The sequence below is a fragment of the Lepus europaeus genome, chromosome 9 (assembly GCF_033115175.1).
Source record: "Lepus europaeus isolate LE1 chromosome 9, mLepTim1.pri, whole genome shotgun sequence".
Lineage (NCBI taxonomy): Eukaryota > Metazoa > Chordata > Mammalia > Lagomorpha > Leporidae > Lepus > Lepus europaeus.
In genome coordinates this window covers 26,275,991-26,296,394 of record NC_084835.1, presented here as the reverse complement: position 1 = coordinate 26,296,394, position 20,404 = coordinate 26,275,991, and the positions used below count along the sequence as shown (strand labels likewise).

General features: G+C 57.7%; 1 protein-coding gene across 1 annotated transcript in view; it reads right to left on the bottom strand.

The window, feature by feature from the left end:
• Positions 1-20,404, bottom strand: part of DNAH1 (dynein axonemal heavy chain 1) — a 71,071-nt gene that overhangs the window by 35,389 nt on the left and 15,278 nt on the right. Inside the window, exons 9-27 of the mRNA XM_062200171.1 lie at positions 13,709-13,866; positions 12,616-12,827; positions 11,826-12,124; positions 10,696-10,846; positions 9,778-9,971; positions 9,458-9,683; positions 8,853-8,972; positions 7,969-8,051; positions 6,852-6,993; positions 6,242-6,397; positions 5,811-6,009; positions 5,478-5,731; positions 4,045-4,257; positions 2,933-3,097; positions 2,353-2,474; positions 2,089-2,194; positions 1,354-1,533; positions 786-926; positions 153-316 (exon numbers count right to left, since the gene is read on the bottom strand). Of these exons, the coding sequence (XP_062056155.1) occupies positions 153-316; positions 786-926; positions 1,354-1,533; positions 2,089-2,194; positions 2,353-2,474; positions 2,933-3,097; positions 4,045-4,257; positions 5,478-5,731; positions 5,811-6,009; positions 6,242-6,397; positions 6,852-6,993; positions 7,969-8,051; positions 8,853-8,972; positions 9,458-9,683; positions 9,778-9,971; positions 10,696-10,846; positions 11,826-12,124; positions 12,616-12,827; positions 13,709-13,866 (3,285 nt within the window). The remainder of the gene's footprint in view (positions 1-152; positions 317-785; positions 927-1,353; positions 1,534-2,088; positions 2,195-2,352; positions 2,475-2,932; positions 3,098-4,044; positions 4,258-5,477; positions 5,732-5,810; positions 6,010-6,241; positions 6,398-6,851; positions 6,994-7,968; positions 8,052-8,852; positions 8,973-9,457; positions 9,684-9,777; positions 9,972-10,695; positions 10,847-11,825; positions 12,125-12,615; positions 12,828-13,708; positions 13,867-20,404) is intronic.

Genomic DNA, 20,404 nt, shown 5'->3' with positions numbered 1-20,404 from the left:
TGCCACTGAGGACAGGGGAATGAGAGTATCAGGCTCCTCTGCCCAGCTTGCCACCGAGCCTTGAGGGCAGGAAACCCACCTACTGTCAATAGACTCTACGCCTCCCCACATGGGACCCCTGCAGCCGTGCGGCCCTGGGGGGTGGCCCCCACCTGAGCTGGGAGATCCACTCGAAGTCATTCACGCTGACCACGTGCTCCTGGATCAGCTTGTTCACGACCTCCTTGGCGTGGACCTCGATGACGATCAGCGCTGACAGCACTGCCCGCTGCATGCGGGACAGCTTCCCCCGCACCAGGGCCACCAGGTCACTGAGCTGCAGGCATGGGGGCACTGTCACAGCCTGCACAGAGGGTGGGCTTCCCTCAGGAATAGCCCCTCTACCCTGGGGATTTGGGATGCTCTGGGACTGGGCGGAGCAGCACCAGGCAGCAGGAGGTAAACAGAAACGGAGGCGTGCACATGGCATCTGTCTCCCCACAGCACACATGGTGAAGCCTGGTGAAGAGTTGGTGCTTGGAGCAAGGGTAGCCCGAAGGACAGCACGGGAGGTATGCACCCCCTCACTGTCAGAAGAGGGGCACCTGCCTGGCCTGAGCCCTCCTATTGGTGGCTGGTTGTGAGCAACTCATTGCAGGGATCAGGCGACCTCCTGTTCTCTGCACCCAACCTTAAGCCTCTTCCCAGGTTCAATGCAGGAAAAGCTCTTAAGCCGGCCTCTTGTCCAAGTAGACGCGGTGGGGGGTGGGGTGAAGGGAGCAGACAGAGGTCCTCTCGGCCCCCACCTGCTGGGAGAGCTGGGGGAACAGCCGCCTACTGATGTCTCCAGCCTCCAGGGCCTTCTCCACCTCCATGGTCCAGTAGGTCTGGCACCCAGCAATGGTCACCTGGCCAGGCCAGTTCAGAACCCACTGGGTCCTGGGCATCTGGGAAGACAACACAGGCAGGCTGACTCAGGCAAACTGCCAGCCACATCCTGTCCCCCCTTCCTGTCGTGAATGTCGCCTGCGCTTTGCCTGTCAACCTCTCGGCTTGAATGGTAAGCCCACAGTCCTGCCAGAGCAGAGAAGCCATCAAGCCCTGGTCTCTGGGGGGATGGGCAGATCATCACTTGTGCAGCAGAGAGGACAGTGGGGGCAGCCAGGTAGGGGCCCCACATCGGGAACACACAGTCCTGGGTGCACACCTCTCCACGTGCTCTGGCCATGGCGCCGAGAGCATCCCCAGCAATCCTCCCCTCCAGAGCGCAGGGGAGGGAGAGCCCAGATCCCGCCTGAGCCCCCTGAGTCGGCAAAGCTGAGAGAGGGGCAGCAGGCGGGCCGGCTGCGGGCCAGGGCTGGAGCTGCGGCTCACCGTGGGGTAGGCCTTGATGGCCCTCTCGATGATGTCGCGCACGCTGCCCTTCATGCTGTGCTCCACCTCCCGCAGCCAGTCCTCCACATTGCTCGAGGGGAAGACGGAGGCAGACAGGCGCACCTCCTCACCCTCCGCCGAGTACATGTGTGTGATCTCCAGGTCCTCCTGGAACAGCAGCTGCAGGCAACAGGATAGCGGGCGGTCACCTTGCTGTGCCAGCTCTGCTAACCTGTCTGGGGGTGTCCCCCAGGCGAGCTTCTGCCCATCCCCTGCCTGCGAGTGGGCAGGAAGGGTCTGCCTCAGCCCAGCGCAGGCCCGGCTCACAGCTGGCAGCCCGGGGAGGGGGCTGAGCCAGCCTCTCCCTGTGTCCCCACCCTACACGGGGGGACCATCAGAGCCCAGGCTCCACGTTGGGTTCTGTCCCACATGTGCAGCCTCCTTCACAGCGGAGGGGAGGGCAAGGAGGGTCCCAGGCCTCTGGCCTCATAGGTTCCTCGACTCAGCCATGAGCATGCTGAGCATGCTGGGGGGACGGGGACCCCCTGGATGAGCCGGGATCCAGAGGCCCCTGCCCTGAGAAGGGGGCTCTGCGGCTGGCCTCCCTCCCCCAGGTTCTGTGTGCATCTCTGAAGAATCTCACTTCCCACCTCATTTCCCGCTAAGAGGGCCTGGCGCCAGAGGAGAGACGCTCTCCGTGGCAAGGTGCCCAGTGCTCCCGGCCCAGCCACCCACCCGGGCGATGTTCTCGAAGCACTTGCGCAAGTGGGGCTGCACGGCTGTGGGATCCTTCGTCTGGGACAAGATCTCTAGCAGCTCGTCATCTGACAGGAAGTAGAATCTGCCAGGGGAAGGGGGTAGTGGGGTGGGGGAGATGGTCAGACAGGTACCCTGGGCCCCAGCACCACCGACACCCCTGTACCTGGGCCTGGGCAAGGCACTCCGTCTCCTGGCCTTGCAGGCAGATGGTAACAGGGGGGCGTGAGCCGCGGTGCCCACCTGGGGAAGGCACTCCGCTTGGTCTCCAGGTACTCGCTGAGGCCCTTCTGCACCAGGTCCAGCAGCTTGTTGCAGTCCCGCAGGCTTTCCAGCAGCCTCTGGTCAGAACACACATTGATCACCTGCAACATCCGGACCAGGGGAGGAAGTGGACATGAGCCTGGGCCAAGCGGAGGCAGGCTGACTAGAGCACCCACGGCAGCCAGGGACCCTTCATGGGGCCTGGGAAGAAAGTGGGCAGGAGAACTACCCAGGACCAGGGGCTACAGGGGCGATGGATGCACAGGGGAAAGTTCTAGGATCAACAAAACCACCATCAATTAAGCTGAGGCATCTGCTTTGCTGCAGGGCTGGCCAGGCCCTCTCGGAGCCAATGTGACAGCAGCCATTCAGTGGAAGACCTGGCAGCTGCTTTGTTTGTGAGGAGCACCTGTGAGACCCGCGAGCCCACCCCAGAGGCCCTGAGCCACAATAGAAGCCTCAGACTTGTCCTCATGTCGTTGAAGAGACCAGGAAGCTCCCAACAGTGTGCGTAGGGGTCCCAGTGCCCCAGGCACAAGGCCCATCCCTCAGTGCTCGCCTCCCGGTTCTCGTAGGCGTTCCGCATGATCTTCCTCCAGATGCGCTCCATCGTCTGGTAGCGCCTGCTTTCCACGGGCAGCTGCCGGTTGATGTCCTCAGAGCTGAAGATGGGCTCCAGGTAGAGCCAGGACCGCTGGCAGCTCAGCCACTCCTCCAGCACTTCCTGGGACAGGCAGGGAGGGGTGGGTCAGGACGGGGACTGTCTGCACTCCTAGTCGGGTTCTGTCCCCCACGAGCAAAACAGCTCATCCCACTGGTGCCGGGCAAAGCTCCGGGCACCACGGCCAGTGTCCATGGCCAGTGTCAGCCATGGCACTCCAGGGCACAAGCAGGATGTGGGGGTGCCTGCCCTCTTGAGAAGACCCACAAACCATGTGGAGCAGCCGTGCCTTCCAGAGAGCCAGGGAGCTGCTATGCCCTGCGAGAGGACCACACCCAAACCAGCAAACCCTGAGGTGACAGAGGAAAGGACCTGGTACTCAGGGGACCAAACCAGTCTCCGTTCCTGGGAGGACTTTTGGGGCCATGCCCCAGCAATCTCTGAGGTTCACTGGGACTTGAGACCCCTGAACTGCTCTCTGATGCAATCCGAGAGTGGGACACGTGCAGCACAGGCCACAGGCCCCATCTAGGACTTAGCTCTTCTCATCTCCTAACAGTAGAAACTCACACATTCCTTCAGCTCTTATGAGACGTGTGCCACAGTCAGCTCTGTGCCAGGCTGCCGCTGTGGGCACCAGGAGAAGCAGGAGGAGAGGACGTGGTCCCTGCTTCCAAGGGGCCCACAGTTCTCAAAGGGTGGGTTCTGCTCCCAGTCTCCAAGGCCTGGCACTTGCTGCAAGCCTCCTGGGAACACCTTACAGGCAGGTGTTGGCGGGGAGTCAGTAAAGTGGCTTGATGCCGAGCCTTGCCAATGGAAGGTGGGCTGAACCTCAGGTGGAAGGGCGGTGGGCACAGGAGGGTGAACAGGGACAATGCTGCCCAGCCTGGGCCTCTCCAGGTGAGCCAGAGGGCCTGCAAGCCAGCCCTCCTCACCTGGCTAGGCAGCTTATGGGACAGGGCTCCGGGAGGTGCAGGAGGGAGGCGGCGAGGACGGGCAGCAGGGCCCACCTGGGTCAGCTTCAACTTGGTCTCCCAGGAGTTGATGCGCTGCTCAAAGGGCTTCTTGTAGGGCGAGAAGGACATGCTCTGCGTCATGACGATGTGGTCGTCCAGCAGCTGCGAGGCCTCGTCCGGGCTCTTGAGGATGTAGGTGTCCGTCTCCTTGTAGGGCAGCACGTTGAACAGGATGCTCGACCACTCCTTCTCCATCTTGTCCAGGGCCTGCAGTGGAGGGCGTGTCCAGGCTGGGGCCCAGGAAGGAACTGGGCAGCACGTGGCCTGCCCAGCACCAGGTGGGCAAGAACAGCTACTGCCTGGCCTGGTACCTTCACACTGGCCCCTGGGAAAACAATTTCAGCTCTTCTGGTCAACAAGTCGTCCACCTGAACTCGGGGCCAACTCACTCTCAAAACAAGCGTGGACACGTGTCTTGGATGGCAGCTAAGGCACTGGTCCCCGCTCCAGGGCTTACTGGCTGTGTCACCCTCGCCAGTGGCCGAATGTCTGAGACTTAATTTGCTTATCTGTTAAATGACGACGTGGAGGGCGTTTGGCACAGTGGTTATGATAATGCTTAGAATGCCAACATCCCACCTCAGAGCACCTAGTTCAACCCAGCTTCTGCTGAGGCACCCTTGGAGGCAGCAGGTGATGGCTCAAATCCTTGGGCCACTGCCACCCACTGCCAAGAACCCAGATTGAGTTCTTGGCTCCTGGCTTCGACCTGGCCCAGGCCTGCATGTGGTAGGCGTTTGGTGAAATAGCCAGCAGATGGAAGCGCTCTCTCTCTCTCTCTCTCTGCCTTTCAAATAAAATGAAAATAAGTTTTCTAAAAAACAAGGAAAGGGGGCCAGCCTGTGGTGTAGTGGGTAAAACCACCACCTGCAGTGCCAGCATCTCATATGGGTGCCGGTTTGAGTCCCGGCTGCTCCACTTCCAATCCAGCTCTCTGCTATGGCCTGAGAAAGCAGTGGAAGATGGCGGAAGTCCTTGGGCCCCTGCACCCGTGTGAGAGACCTGGAAGAAGCTCCTAGCTCCTGGCTTTGGATCGGCACAGCTCCAACCATTGCGGCCAGTTGGGGAGTGAACCAGCAGATGGAAGACCTCTCATTTTGTGCCTCTCTCTGTGTATTTGTATAACTCTTTCAAATAAATAAATAAATCTTTAAAAAACAAAAACAAACAAAACAAGGAGAATGCTCTCAGCTCCTTCCTGGGGATCTTGAGAGGAGTACGGAGGAGAAACAGCAACAGCAGGCACCTTGCCAAGCACCTCACACACGTCATTAACTCTTAACAGATCACACCTCAACCTGTGAGCCTGACACTCACTGCTGTGGTGCTCCTAAGAGGCTGTCACGGCAGGGGCTGAAGGTGAGGCTGTCTGGCAGGGCCTAGGCAGGGCGGGGTGGCACGGGGCGGGCCTGGGGGCAGCTGCCCACCTGCTCGATGGCGTACTCCTTGCCAGCCACCTCGGCCACCTTGCTGATGCTCTCGATGTGGTCCTGCAGGTTCATCTCGAGGCAGCGGGCAAAGGTCAGGTTGGCCTTGGGCCTGACGTTGATGTTGATCTCGTTGGACAGGACCTCCCAGTGGCGGTTCCGCATGCCAGGGTTGCGCAGCCCCTGGATCAGTGGGATGTACGGCTTGAACTCCTCGATGCGGGCTCGGATGTCCAAGGCCACGTCCTGGCAGGCTGCAGGGGAGGGCGGGCGGGTGTGAAAGGAAGCCGGCATGGGCGGCCAGGGAGGGCACAGGCTGGCCTCGCTGCCTACCTGGGATATCCTTGAACTGCTTCACACACTTGTGCATGGTCTTGAAGGACTCCATCACGTTCTTTTCCAGCTGCTCGGCCTCGATGGCAGACAGGGGGTCGTTCATCCAGCTCTCGGACCAGCGCAGCCAGTCAGAGGCCGTGGTCCACAGGTCCAGGTAGGGCTGGAACTCCTTCACCATCCTGGAGAGCTTGTCATACTGCAAGGGGCAGGCGTAGGCAGAGGCTGCCTTGGGACCCTCCCCGGGTTCTCTCTGCTGCTCCTCTCCCTCACTTGCTCCCAGCAGCTATCCATACTTCTCCCACTGTGGACCCAGGCCTGGCCTCCCTTCTTCCCTGGGCCCACCTCCCACAGCAGTCTGCTCAACCCTGCCCTCTGCTGGGTTCTGAGGTGGCTGCAGCCTGGAGAGCCAGGTGCTCGCGGAGGCCTACGTTGGTGATGGGCAGGCCGAAGATGCGCTCTCGGTTGTTGTAGAGCGTCGCCAGCTGCTGGCAGTCCTTCAGCTGCTTCTTGACCCGCCGCACCTCATTGGCTATCTCATGCGCTCGTGCAATCTCCACGTGGGTGGAGAAGCCTGCTACCACCAGCTGTGGGCCATGGGCAAGGGTCAGATGTCCCTGCAGCCTCACTATTGCCCACGTGTTACCACACACGCCCAGGAGAGCCAAGACCCCAGGGCACCAACTCCTCCCCGTTCTGAGGGGACTTTGCCTTTCCCAGGAGTGACATGATGCTAGCCCTGCGGCAACATGGCCAGGCAGAGGGCCCATGTCCCTGAGCACTGTGCCCACTTCCCATCTGGGTGCCAAGGACACAACGGCAGAGTTGGCATCCTTACTCCCCTGGATTTTTCTGGAGCTTACTGCCCCGGCATCACTCTGGTCCTGTGGTTTGTTCTTTCAGCCATTTCCTCCTTGGTCCACCCGGCCACCCGTCCATCTTACAGGGACAGGGCACTTCCTGAGTTCAAGAAATGAGGCCTGGCCCCTGCCCGTGCGCTGGAGAGCGCATCCCAGCACACGGCCCACAGTGAAGCCGCACCTGCAGCCCTTCCAGCTTCTCCTGGAAGTTGTTCTGATCCATGATCTGGATCTTGCGGAACTTCTCCTCTTCCTCGACGTGCTGCTGCCGCACCATCTCCACCTGCCCGAGGATCTTAGAGGGCCAGTAGCTGGCAGCCCACCTAGCCAGGACAGGGAATAGGAGCAAACAGCACAGTTGAAATGGGGGGCTGCCAAGCCAGGCAGGGGGCAAGGGAAGGGGGCACAGAGGGAATCTAGACTGGGGCTGGGCAGCGGCAAAGTCCACATGAGCTGAGAGCGAGCCACAACCAGTACTGGGGAGGCCGCCCTGACCCGCCCCCGGGACGTCCTGTGAGCTGCAGATCCAGGGCAGCCATGCAGATCCAGGGCAGCGGGAATGAGAGGGGTGCGCTTGAGTTCGCTTTGTAAGCCCTGAGCCTGGAGGGCCCTACCTCAGATGAGGCAAATCAACAGGCTCCAGCCTGCACCTCCTCAGTGACCAGTCAGGGCCACCAGGACCACTTCCTTTGTCTCAGACCCTCTCCCTCTGCCCAGCTGACATGGGGGGCGTGGGGGTGCTGTGGAATTCAGGGCTTCTACCTGCAGCCAGCCCAGGGAAACTGACCCTGGAGGAGGACCCCTGGAGCAGAGGACAGCCTGATACCCTGCAGGCCCCTCCCACCACCATCTGCAAGGCAGGGCTGAACCAGGGGCCTCTGGTGGCCTTCACAACGCTTGGTAGAAGAGGGCCCTTGAGGCCATTTCCCATGAGAACTGGGTGGAGACAAGTGCCCCTCTCCGGTGACTGCCCACCAACCTGGCTTTGCCTCCTTTCAATGTTCCCAAGGATCCCAGGCGCCAACAGGGGAGCCCAGGCCCAGGGAAAACATGTGTCTCAGGCTGTTGACAGGACAGAGCCAGGGTTGGGGGAACAGCTGGGTCCACATGACTTCCTACTGCCTCTTGGCGGCCTGGTCCCAGCCGTGGGGAAACCATGGCCTCTGACATCTTGGTCTGGCCCTTCTGCACAGCCTGCAGCAGCTGGGACCTTGAGAAACCCCTGCAACTAAGGACTGCCACCCTCACCCCCTGCCACCCATCCGGCCACCTGGCGTGGGGCCCCAAGCTCCACTCACTTGTCATTGAAGTCATCCGTGTTGAGGTTGTAAAGGAATTCATCCATGATCTGGTAGTCGTCCATGACCTTCACAATCCGCTCCTGCAGGCACAGGTGCAACAAGAATGGTATGCAGGCCAGGCCAGGAGGCAACTGGGACCAGGCCCTCCAAAGCAGCAGGGTGCTAGGAAGGGGCTGCCTGCTTTCAAAGAAGGGAGGCCTGGGGCGGGGGGGAGGTGCAGGGCTCCAGGCCAGCATTAGGCTCAAGGCTCCAAGGGTGATGGCCACTACACCTTTGACTTCTAATCCCTAAAACCACTCCTTCTGCCCCCTGACCTCCCAGACAGCATAACTCAGAACCCCGGGCTGTGCCCCCAGCTCAGAGCCCCCCATCTACCTCACTTCCTCCCTCCTGGGTCCCAATCCAATCCCATTCCCTGCCTGCCATAGCCCCCAGCTCCCAGCTCCTATATACCCACCTCATCTACATCCCCCCACACCTGTGTGCCCGCCTCACCTCCAGCCCTCACCCCTGCATGCCCACCTCACCAACAGCCCCCTGTCCCTGTGTGCCCCCCTCACCTCTAGCCCTCGCCCCTGCATGCCTGCCTCACCTCCAGCCCTCACCCCTGCATGGCCCCCTCACCTCCAGCCCTCGCCCCTGCATGCCCGCCTCACCTCCAGCCCTCACCCCTGCATGCCCCCCTCACCTCCAGCCCTCACCCCTGCATGCCTGCCTCACCTCCAGCCCCCCGCCCATGTGCCCGCCTCACCTCCAGCCCCCACCCTGTGTGACCGCCTCACCTCCAGCCCCTGCCCCTATGTACCCGCCTCACCTCCAGCCCCCGCCCCTGCATGCCCGCCTCACCTCCAGCCCCCCCCCCCCCCGCATGCCCGCCTCACCTCCAGCCCCACGAGCTGCTCAGGGATGCCCTTCATCCACTCCCGGAGCTCAGCCAGCTCCTCGATGCTGTTGGGCTTCTCGTAGATCTTGCGGCTAATGCTGCGGAACGCCTCGCAGATCTGGCAGTGAGAGCAGCGCACTGAGGGTGTATGCACTCCTCCCCTGCCTTCCCTGGGGCCTGGTCCTCCTCCTCAGGCCCCACTTCTCCAACAGGTAACCACCCCCACCTCATACACACACACGTGGTGCTTTCCAAGAGAGGTGCCCCCGGCAGGCTCCCTGGGGTGCAGAGGGCCCATCTGAAGCAAGGGTGTGTGTCGCCTCCTAGCCACCTCCAGCCCTGCGCACACACGCAGGACCCCTGAGGCCTGCACCTGCACAAGATGCACCTCAGGGTGCCTTTTGGGTAGCCCTCCTAGGTCTCCCAAAGTCAGGGGAAGGAGGCAGCCCCTCCCACGTGGGACAGCTCCTCTCGGGTGAGCAGAGACCAATGCTGTGCGATGTAAGGTTCCTTCCACTGGCCGAGCCCCGCGGACACCCGGCCTTGCCGGGGACATCTCAGGAGCAGGCTGTGCGTGAGGGTACGCGCGCTGTGGGCACTCACACTGTCCACCTCCTTGTGCAGGTTCTTGGCCAGGATGTCCAGCATGGAAGTGGCCAGGGCTTTGAGCTTCTTGGACAGGCTCTTCTTGACGTTGTTGACGTTGATGTAGAAGGGCCCGATGACGATGCTGCTGGGCAGACAGTTGTCCAGGATGTCCTTCTCCTTCAGGTGGTTCAGCACCACCTCCCGCACCTCCTGGGCTGAAGGCATGCGTGTCTGGTAGGCCCTGAGGACAGCAGTCACGTGTATGGAAACAGACGGTGAGCGGGCGGGGGACGCACGCGCAGACGCCTGGGCACACCCGGCCACGCGGCACGCACTTGAGGAAGGAGGCGATGTCATTGTTGTTCAGTTCCAGGTACTTCCTGTATTCCGCGGCGTAGGCCTGCAGTGGGATCGTGGCCTTGCGGATAGCGTTGGCGATGGTGGCCCGCAGCTCCTCCACCAGCGGCTCGTGCAGCCCCACGGACTCCAGCAGCGGGTCTCCGCTGATGAAGATGTCCTCCATCACCAGCTGCACGGGAGCCCGAGAAGGGGCCGAGCCAGGTGAGCCACAGGGCAGGCAGGATGGGGGCGGGGGTTCCTCCCCAGGAGCAAACAGGGGCAGGATGCAGCCCAGAGACTGGGCGGGTGGCAGCGTGGCCCAGCCCAGGAGCGTGGTGTAGGGCATGGCATGGGGCTTGCTGTGCTGTCTCAGACGCTGGCACAGACCGTTCAAAGCCAGAAGCTGCCATGAGGCCCACCAAGGGGCAGCGTCTGCCTTTGCCTGGGCCTGACTCAGCCCAGTGCCAAGAAAAGTAGCAGAGGGGGAACTGGGTCTCTGATGGCGCTGTGACCAGCAAGGGAGAGAACAGGGGACCAGAGTTATTCAGGCTGTTGGGCCTAAGGGGCATGGGCTGTGCATAGCGACAGTGATTTGCAGAACCTCTGATCCCTGCTCTGTGTCAGGCGGCTGCCTCAGAGAAAGGCCAGGAGCTGGGTAGGGGCCAGCAAGCGTGGGATTGCAACCACAGGGCTGACACTCGGCACCTAGAGGACCTGAGGCTCACAACTGCACCCCTGCAAGTCTCCAGAGGGGGATGGTAATGGTTTACAGGTCAGCTAGGGGCGAGGCGCCAACAAGCTAACAGAATTACAGGGCCGCACACGCTGCCCACCGGCTAGGAGGCCGCGATAGGCTCCGACTGCCCTGACGTTTACAGCAGCGCTCCAGGCCCCACACACACTGTGGCCAGTACCTTCTCCAGCTGGGGCACGGCGTGGGTGGCCAGGATGCCCTTGTCAAAGAGGTTGAGCAGAGACGTCTCGAACTGCTCCAGTGGTGTGCTATAGTGCACCCCTGAGCTGTCCAGCACCAGGTCCACGACAAACAAGGGGTTCTTCCGGGGCCTGCAGGGACAATGGCTGGCCTGACCACGGGCAGGGGTCTGCAGAGACCCAAGTGCTTCTCCAGGCATGGCCTTTAGAAACCTCCAAAGCACCAGAGAGAAAGGCCCAGCCCAAACATATTCTACTGCCCCTGCCCTACGCCCAAGAGTCCCTCAGGTACTACAGGAAAGGAGGGCCCACCCTGTCCTGAGTCATCAGAGCAGGTCAGCCAGACCCCAGGCCCCCGTTGCCCCATCCTCCCTGGAGATATCATCCTTGACCTCAGAGGTCAACCATGCGTGACCCCCACCCCTGGATCCAGCAGGGCCTCTGCCAGCTCTGATCACATGGAGAACAGTCAGGGTAGGAGGCCCTGCGTGCCCCACCCCCACCCTGTGACCCCGCCTGCTTCACCCCAACCAGGCCTCCCAGCCAGACCTGCCGGCTTCTCCTTCCTGACTGCCGCCCTCATCCCTGTCTCCACAGCCCCGCTCAGTGCCCCTGCACATGTTGGTCCCTCCAACAACTGCACCTTCCCACTTCTCAGGTCTCAGCTCCCATGCCACCTCCTCCCCCACCCCCTCACCAAGGCCCACCTCCAGTGTCTACCACAGCCCCTGCACAGGTCAGCAATGACTCTAAGGACAGGCTTGTCTGTCTCCCCATGAGAGCAGGAGCCACGTCCCTCCACTTCCCTTACAGCTGTGCCTGAATCACAGCACGTGCTCAGAGAACATTCCTCCGAGCAGTGGGCAGGATACGTGCCATGTCAGAGGGCCTGGGCTTGAGTCCAGGCGCCACTTCCCATCCAGCTCCCTGCTACTGTGCACCCTGGGAGGCAGCAGTGATGGCTCAGGTGACTGGACTCCAGCCAGCCATGTGGGAGACCTGCATGGAGTTCCGAGTCCAGCCCCAACTGTCACTGGCATTTGGGGAGTGAACCAGATAGGAATCAACCTCTCTCTCTCTGTGTGTCCGGCCCTGGCTGCCCGGGGCCCACCTGTATGGGCTGTTTATCAAGTCCTCGCCCCAGACCATGTCGTCGGTGCAGTCAAGCACGCTGTAGCAGGCGTCGCTGATGAACTGCGAGAAGCTGGTGAGCGAGTCCTGCACCAGGAAGCGCAGCGTGTCCTGCAGCATGTACTTGATCAGCTCCATCAGCTTGCGCAGCTTCGACATGAGGTACACCTCCCAGTTGGTCTCATACAGGTTGTACCAGCCCTTGCTCATGTCGCGCAGGCTGCTGCGCATGGCCACCTTCAGCGTGCTGATCCAGCTGTCCTTGAGGAACATCTGCACCTGCACAGGCCACAGGCGTCATCACACGGCCACCAGGGACCCATGCCGGGGAACTCCACGCAACACCGGGCTGCTTGGGCCGGCCGCAGCGGAGCCTCCCCTACGGTGACCCCAGGGGCCCAGGGCCGTTCAGGGGGAGGGAGGAGCAGCAGAAGCGAGGATTTCCCTCTGGGCAGGGAAGAGACGGAGACACAGGAGAGGAGAGAGACAGAATGAAGCAGAGAGAGGCTGCGCCCCACCGCCCTCACAGCCCAACCTCAGGTTGTGACAGGAAGGGGGGCCTGCCCTGGTTTTCCTTTTCTCTCCATGATGAACTATCACCCTAGGCCCCCAGCCCAGCCTCCAGTGGGGTCTAGGAAATGGCTGAGACCTGGTTTGAGATAAACAAGGGCTCATGACCTCCCTGCATAGCCCGCGCTTCCCCGCAGCCCCTGATGTGTGCCTCCAGCTCCAAGGGCCCACCCTGCACCTGCCCGTCTGCTCCCAGGCACCTGGGAGAAGGTCTGCGACTGGATCTGCTCGAACTCCTCCAGGCGGCTGGACTTAGACAGGCTTGAGTGGAACAAGGACATGGCGGTTACCTTGTTGCACTCGGCCCGCACCTTGCTCAGGGCTGTGATGACCTCCGGCCGAGTGAGCAGGGACACAAAGGTGAAGTCTTCCTTTTGCTCCCAGAAGGGGTACTCAGGGACACTCACCAGCCCTGCATGGGTGGGGCCAAGAGGCAGCGTCAGACCTGCCTGGGACACAGCAGGGGTCAGCAGGAGCCACAGTGTGCTTGATGGAGGGACAAGTCTCCTGCTTCCTCCCGGAAGGAGACGCCTGCTTTCCCACAGCCTGTCCGGTGGCCCCAAGGTCTCCCAGCGATCTGGGTAAAGGAGCTCCCTCCAGGTGTCCCTGGCCACAGACCCCCTTGGAAAACTGGGTGAGAACTGTGGACTCCCTCCCTGCACTGCACACCACCCTGAGACCTGTCTGGAGCTGCTGTGCAGAACCCTGGAAGGATGATGTGGGCGCCAAGTCCCTGGGAATGCCTGCTGCCCACGTCCCAGCCTGTGTTATGGACACAGCACATACAACAGGTTTTCAAAAAGTTCATGGAAATGTGCATTATCTTTTCATCCTGCTATTCCTTTTCCATGAATCTTTGGGGCTCCCCTCATACAGAAGCTGGGACCAGGAAACAAAGTTAGCAGGGACCAGTGAGCTCAGAGCATGGAGGGCTCTGGGGAACCCAGGGTCCTGCGCTGAGACTCGGTCTGCCACATGTCAAACAGGGCCGCCGTACTCTTGCTACTGCAGGAAGAAAATCTATAAATCCTCCACCAGCTCACCAGAGCCCCTCTGTCTTCTGGACGACTGCTTTCCTAGTGCACCTTGTCCCTGCCACTACTGTGCCAAAATTTGTGAAAAAGAGAGGCTCCTCCCCCTCCCCTGACCCAGAGCCCTCCAGACAGCTGGGGAAACAAGGGCACAGGTGCTGGGGACACGGGAGGGACAGGCTGAGGATGCACCCGGCGGCCAGAACAGGTGGTCCTGGAGGAAAAGGCGGGAGGGGGCTCTGGCTGGGTGGACGGCCCTCACCTCGCTCAGGCACCTTCTCCTCCTCCTTCTTGGGCAGGGTCACGTAGTGGAACGTGTCAGGCTTGGAGGCGACAACCCGGTCAAAGATGGTCTTATTCATGCTCCGCTCGTAGTCCAGGCTCACTTCCTTGGCCAGTCTATTGAGGTACTCTAGAACCCTGCCCACAGAGCCAGGAGATGAGCAGTCAAGGGCACACCCTGCAGACCCCAGGGGTCTAGGCTAGGTTCTGGCAGGCACCTGGGGATGCGAGCCTGGGGCTCCCCCTGGACTCACAGAGGCACGTCCCCCTGGCCCTGAGTCACCAGCCTCCATCACCCTCACTCCCTGTCCCACTTCCCAATGTCACCCTAGTGTAGTCCATCCTCCACACCTAGGGCCCTCACCCCGTCTTGCCCACGCCACTGCATGGCCCACAGAAACTCAGATCGGATCCCACCCTCCTCCTGCTTCGAGCTCGTCCTGGCTGCTCTGAATCTCAAGATGAAGCCTGATCTCTCTGTGGGACCTGAGACGCCCTTCTGGCGGCCCCCTCCCCACCATCCTCGCAAGCCACGCTCTGTTCCCAGCCCTGCCACAGGCAGCTCCCAAGTTCTGGGAGGCATGGGGTCCTCACTCAGAACCTCTGTATACGCATTTCTCTCTCGTGGCCGCACTCTGACCCACTCAGGCCACCCTCTGCCCCAGCAGCCTGGGCCATGCCCTCGGGCTTCTGTCCCCAGCACAGTCTCCCTCCGCTGGGAGAAGGCCGGCCCTGCTCCTTCTCCCAAAGTGCACCTCCGATACTGCTCAGTGTCTGCTCCCTACTGGACAGCGAGTGCAGAGTGAGGGATGGCAGAGGGGACTGGGGCCCCACTGGTGGTCATTTCTACAGGGCCTTGAAAAACCCAGAGTTGCTAGGCAGGCCCAGGACACAGATCCTGAGCATACACAGAACCAAGTGATGGAAAGCCTGTCCGTGGCTCAGAACCCACATGACTAAGCAGCAAGGTCCCCACCAGGCAGGCACCCCTGCTCTGGCCCCGGGGGGGGGGGGGGGCCCTTCACCCAGCATCCCACCTGCCTGGGGCTCTCGTCTGTGCTTCTCTGCTTCCCAGCCCAGCAGGCCAAGTCAAGTGCACTTCCCCCAGGAAGCCATCCCTGATTTCCCCTCCTGCCTTCTGACTTTGGTTACCCTCCTCATCCTCCCCTCCTTGGTTAGCACAGTCCAGTCAGGAGGTGGAGGCAGGCAGCACAGAGCGTGAGGCTGGGAACTGACTGACAGGCATGTGTGGGCCAAGTGGCTCAACTCTCTGTACCCCAGGTTCCTCTTGGGGAAGTCAGGGGCTGATGGCATCTGTCTGGAGGGGTGGTGGGGCTGAGCCTGGAAGACCTTGAGCCCAAGGCCTGGTGCCCAGACAGTGTCCACGGGGTATCTGTTGAGTAAATGTGTTGAGGCAGTGACAATCAAGGAATCAGCTATGAACACCTAGAGAAGCCTCTGCTCCCCCAAACTGGTTGCTCCTTCTCCTCTTCCAGCCTGGACACTGGCCCCCACAGCTCATCCCTGCTTGGTTCTATTTTTTGGTGCTGGTGCCTGGGAGCCAAGAGTGGGATCCAGAGAAGCAGGGCAGGGGGCAGGGACCAAGGAGCACCAGTGAGCTGGATCAATGCTCGTACCCCACCCCAGCCCTGGGGCTCAGAGCTCAGAGGAGGACACCCATCATGGAGCTCCCCCGTGTTCATCCTGTCAATGTTTACTGGGTGCCTGTGGTGAGGGGCACTTGGAAGATGCTAAGAACTCTGGATGTGCAAGGTGGCTGCTCCCTGTGATGCTGGCATCCCATATGGGTGCTGGTTTGAGTCCCAGCTGCTCCCCTTCTGATCCAACTCTCTGCTACGGCCTGAGAAAGCAGTAGAAGATGGCCCAAGTGCTTGGGCCCCTGCACTCACGTGGAAGGCCTGGAAGAAGCTTCTGGTTCCTGGCTTTGGATCGGCACAGCTCTGGCCGTTAAGCCCAACTGGGGAGTGAACCAACAGATGGAAGACCTCTCTCTGCCTCTCCTTCTCTCTCTGTGTAACTCTTTCAAATAAATAAATAAATCTTAAAAAAAAAAAAAAAAAAGCCCCTGGTTCTGTCTCCTGCGGGGGCCATTCATGTGCAAAGTCTGCCCTTGAGCTAGACTTCTCCTAAAACCACATTGCTGACATTGCTTGTCCATCCTATTCTGCTTCCTTTACTCCCCATACGTTTCCCTGACAGACTACAGCAAGAATCCCCAAGTTCAGGTTTGCCTCTAGGGAACCCCATCTGAGACTGAGACAGAACTCAGCGGATGCCAGATCTTGTGCGCCTGAAACTGCTGCTGCCATCTCGCCTGTGAATGAAGCCAGCACACCCTGGAGACGCAGCCTGGATGCAGCAGGCCCACGACGCCCTGCTCAGACTCTGCTCAGACTCCTCGCGGATGCAGCCATGCATTTTGCTGCTCTCTGAGCCATTCTGAGCCCTGCACCTTTTAGTCTTAGAGCCGAAAACATTCTAGATGGGCCCAAACCCAAGAGATGGAATTCTCAACAGCTAAGGGAAGGTGGCTACAGCAATTCAAATCATCAGGCAAGGCGGGGAGGGCAAGGAGGAGGGAAGGAAATGCAGACAAACAGAATACATCGAACAACCCAAATCCACACCTGTAACACAGCCAGGAGAGAGACAAAGGCTAAATGTCAAACTATCTTTAAGTGCAAACACAAACACGCACCCCGTTGAGCTCTCCTACATTCTGGCTTCAGATCTTCCTGGAGAACAGGGCGGTCTGAGGAAAACCACGGAGAAGGGTTACAGGTGGCCCTGACAGGCCTAAAAATCCCCCTGCCAGGAAAAGACAGTACACCCTAGCTGCAAAAATACCCAAGGCAAGGACAGGGAAATCCCAGCACTTACTCCAAGGCAGGGACGCAGGTGTAACTGGAGGCAGGGTTCTCTGAAACAAACTACTCACAGGAGGAACGGGAAGAGGAAAAAGATCAGAGGGTGAGGGGAAATGTGAGCCCTGCAAAATAAGAGACAACTGGGAGAGACACATAGCCCTTTTCTCCAACACACACACATACACGCACATGCACACACATGCACACGCGCCCACACGCATACATGCACACACACGCGCGCACACATGCACGCGCACACATGCACACACGTGCACGCACATGCACACGTGCACGCACACGCACATGCACACGCACAGCCATTTGAAACCCTGGGCTGCTACACTGACAGAAGAGGGCGCCATGGAACCAGGAATCTTGCAAATCATCCCAAATCTGTGAGTTTAGTAAAAGCAGAATACACTGATATAAGATTTGTATTTTTTTTTTCTTAAGAAAGAGAGAAGTAGAATCTTAGCAGTTAAAAATTCCTACCTACTGCTCAAAAAATAAACAATAAAAAAAGTTTAATACAGCTCTTCAGTCAACTAAACATCCTGACACTGGTGCCTATGAAAAAAAAAATCTCAAATTCAAAAATATAACACAGAAATGAACAATTAACAGGAGAAAATGAGATTTAATTGAACTCAGAGGAAAAAAATGGAAGACACAAGATTATCCCAGGAAGGAAGGTTAAATTACAAAGTACTCAAGAGAAAACAGAGCCAAAACTGTATCAAGGATATTGAAGAAAGGGAGAGATATAACCAAGAGAACGAAAATGGGAAAGAACTAGAAAGAGTCCTAAAGTGGCTGAATTCTAAGGCACAAAAGCAGAAACAGACGGCTCCATAAAGGTCACACAAAATGTGCAATGAAAAATCTGCATGGATCTCAAAACTCTTCTGTGTCAAAAGGAACTTACCCTTTAATTTCATTTTCCACAAATTTTTAAGTGCCCTCATACATACATAGATACAGATTTATAATAGAATCTCTGGTGGGAAAAAAAAAAACAAAACAATGGAACAGAACTAATATTTGAAACTATAATTCAAGGGGCCAGTGAAGGTTAAGCCTCTGCCTGCAGCACTGGCATCCCAGATGCTCAAGTCCCAGGTGCTCCACTTCTGACCCAGCTCCCTGCTAATGGCCTGGGAAAGCAGCAGGAGAGGTGCTATGTGCTTGGGCCCCTGCACCCATTTGGGAGACCCAAATGAAGCTCCTGGCCCAGCCTTGGCCATTGCCAAGATCGGAGGAGTGAACCCATAGATGGAAGATCTCTCTGTGTGTTTCTCTCTCACTCTGAATTTCAAATAAGCAAATTCTTTTTCAGATAGAAAAGTGTAAACTAAGGAGTTCCGTGCAGCTGGACTGCACTTTGAGTGTGAACCGGGCGGGAAGTGAAGGAGCTCTGCACGATTCACAAGGGATCTGCAGGAAAGGAGCTTCATCTGACCAAGAAAGACACGGGAAAAAGCCCATAACATTTCATAGCCATTGTAAGATTTAGCCTAAAACAAATATAGAGATAAGAGTGGAAAAATTTTATGTTAGAATATTAAATAGAGGGGTCGGCGCTGTGGCGTAGCAGGTGAAGCCTCCACCTGCAAAGCTGGCATCCCATATGGGCGCCAGTTTGTCCAGGCTGCTCCTCTTCCAATCCAGCTCTCTGCTATGGCCTGGGAAAGCAGTAGAAGATGGCCCAAGTCTTTGGCCCCTGCACTCGCACAGGAGACCTGGAGGAAGCTCCTGGCTCCCGGCTTCGGATTAGCACAGCTCCGGCCGTTGTGGCCATCTGGGGTGTGAACCAGCAGATGGAAGACCTCTCTCTCTCTCTCTCTCTCTCTGCCTCTCCTTCTCTCTTTCTGTAACTCTTTCAAATAAATAAATATTTAAAAAAAAACACAGAATATTAAGCAGAAAAAAAACAACTGAAAATGGAAGGAGGAAGGGACAAGCAGAGTGAAATAGGATGAGTGAGGATTATTGCACAGCAAACAGGAGGCAGCTAGAGGATACCGTCAAAAATGGACAAACCAGGAGCGGGCATCTGGCTCCATGGGTAAGATGCTATCATCCTGCCCAGCAGTACCTCAGTTTATATTCAGGTCCTGCTCCTGACCCCAGCTTCCTGCTAATGCAGACCTTGGGAGGCTGCAGTGATGGCCCAAGCAGCTGGGTCCCTGCCATCCACATGGAAGACCCAGACACATTACCTGACTTCCAGCTTCAGCCTGGCCCAGCCCTGGCCGTTACAGGCATTTGGGAGTGAAGTAACAGATGGGAGCTCACTTCCTCTGCTTGTCTGACTTTCCCCTCTCACTCTCTGCCTCCTGAATAAATTGTAAAACAAAAATTAAATGTAAGGGCTGGCACTGTGGCACAGCACCAGCATCCCATGTGGGTGCCAGTTCAAGTCCCAGCTGCTCCCTGCTAAAGTGCCTGAGAAAGCAGTGGAAGATGGCCCAAGTGCTTGGGCCCCTGCACCCACGTGGGAGACCTGGAAGAAGCTCCTGGCTCCTGGCTTCGGGTTCAGCACAGCTCTGGATGTTGCAGCCATCTGGGGAGTGAACCAGCGGATGCAAGACCTCTCTCTCTCTGACTCTGCTTCTCTGTAACTTTGTCCTTCAAATAAACAAATAAATCTTTAAAATAAATAAATTTTCTAAAAATGGACATATCAAGTATTAAAGGTTAAAGAGTAAAGTAGGTGATTATGGGGTACAGTATGAAAGAAACCACTGAAAGTGTAAACCTTCCTAATTACTCAAAGAAGCATCAAAAGAACAAAGAAAACACACCCTACACACTGCATTATAGTACACATGGCTATGACGTGAAATAGTATGACAGAACTGAGATGAAATCCATTTTGTCATAGCCATAAATGTGAATGAGCATTGCTGATTTATTACAAGAAAAAGATTTTTAATTTGGCCCACAATACAAGAGCGAACTATTAGGTTTCAATCTAAGAGGCACATCTCAAACCAAGAAAGCCTCAGAGTAGAGTGATGCACAGCTGAGTGGAGATGGCGAGAAAGCCAGGTTGCAATTGTGACGTCAAACAAAAGAAAACCCAGGACACAAAGCGCTAGAACTGATGCAGAACAGAAGCCACCGCTCACGATGACAGCACCACACAGCACCCTCTGTGCCCAGAAGCCAGTGGGGACTTAGAAGACAAAAATGATGTCATCACTCAGCTGGGTGTGATGGGCTGTACATCCCCCAGGCCCTAAGTACAGCGAATATCCCTATTCTCAAGAGCAAAAAGAACATTCACAAAAACTGATCATATACTAAGTCACAGAAAACATCAGCAGCTAATGTTATAAAGATCACTCTATGATCTCCATGCAATGAAACTAGAAATTATTAACAAAAAGGTTTAACAAGACTTTGCCATAGGGAAAATTTAAAACCTTATATCAAACAGTTCTTGAATTCAAGGGGAAATATAAATCACATTATTAGAATAAAAAGATTTAAATGACCAGCATTTGACACAATGGGTAAAGCCACTGCCTGTAAAGCTGGCATCATATGAGTGACAGTTCGGGTCCCAGCTGCTGCACTTCGGATCCAGCTCCCTGCTAATGCACCTGGGAAAGCAGCAGAGGATGGCACAAGTGCTTGGGCCCCTGCACCCACATGGGAGACCCACATGGAGTTCCAGGCTCTAGCATCGGCCTGGCCATTGGGCCATTTGAAGATTGAACCAGTGGATGGAAGATCTCTCTCTGTAACTATGCCTTTCAAGTAAGTAAATCTAAAAAAATAAA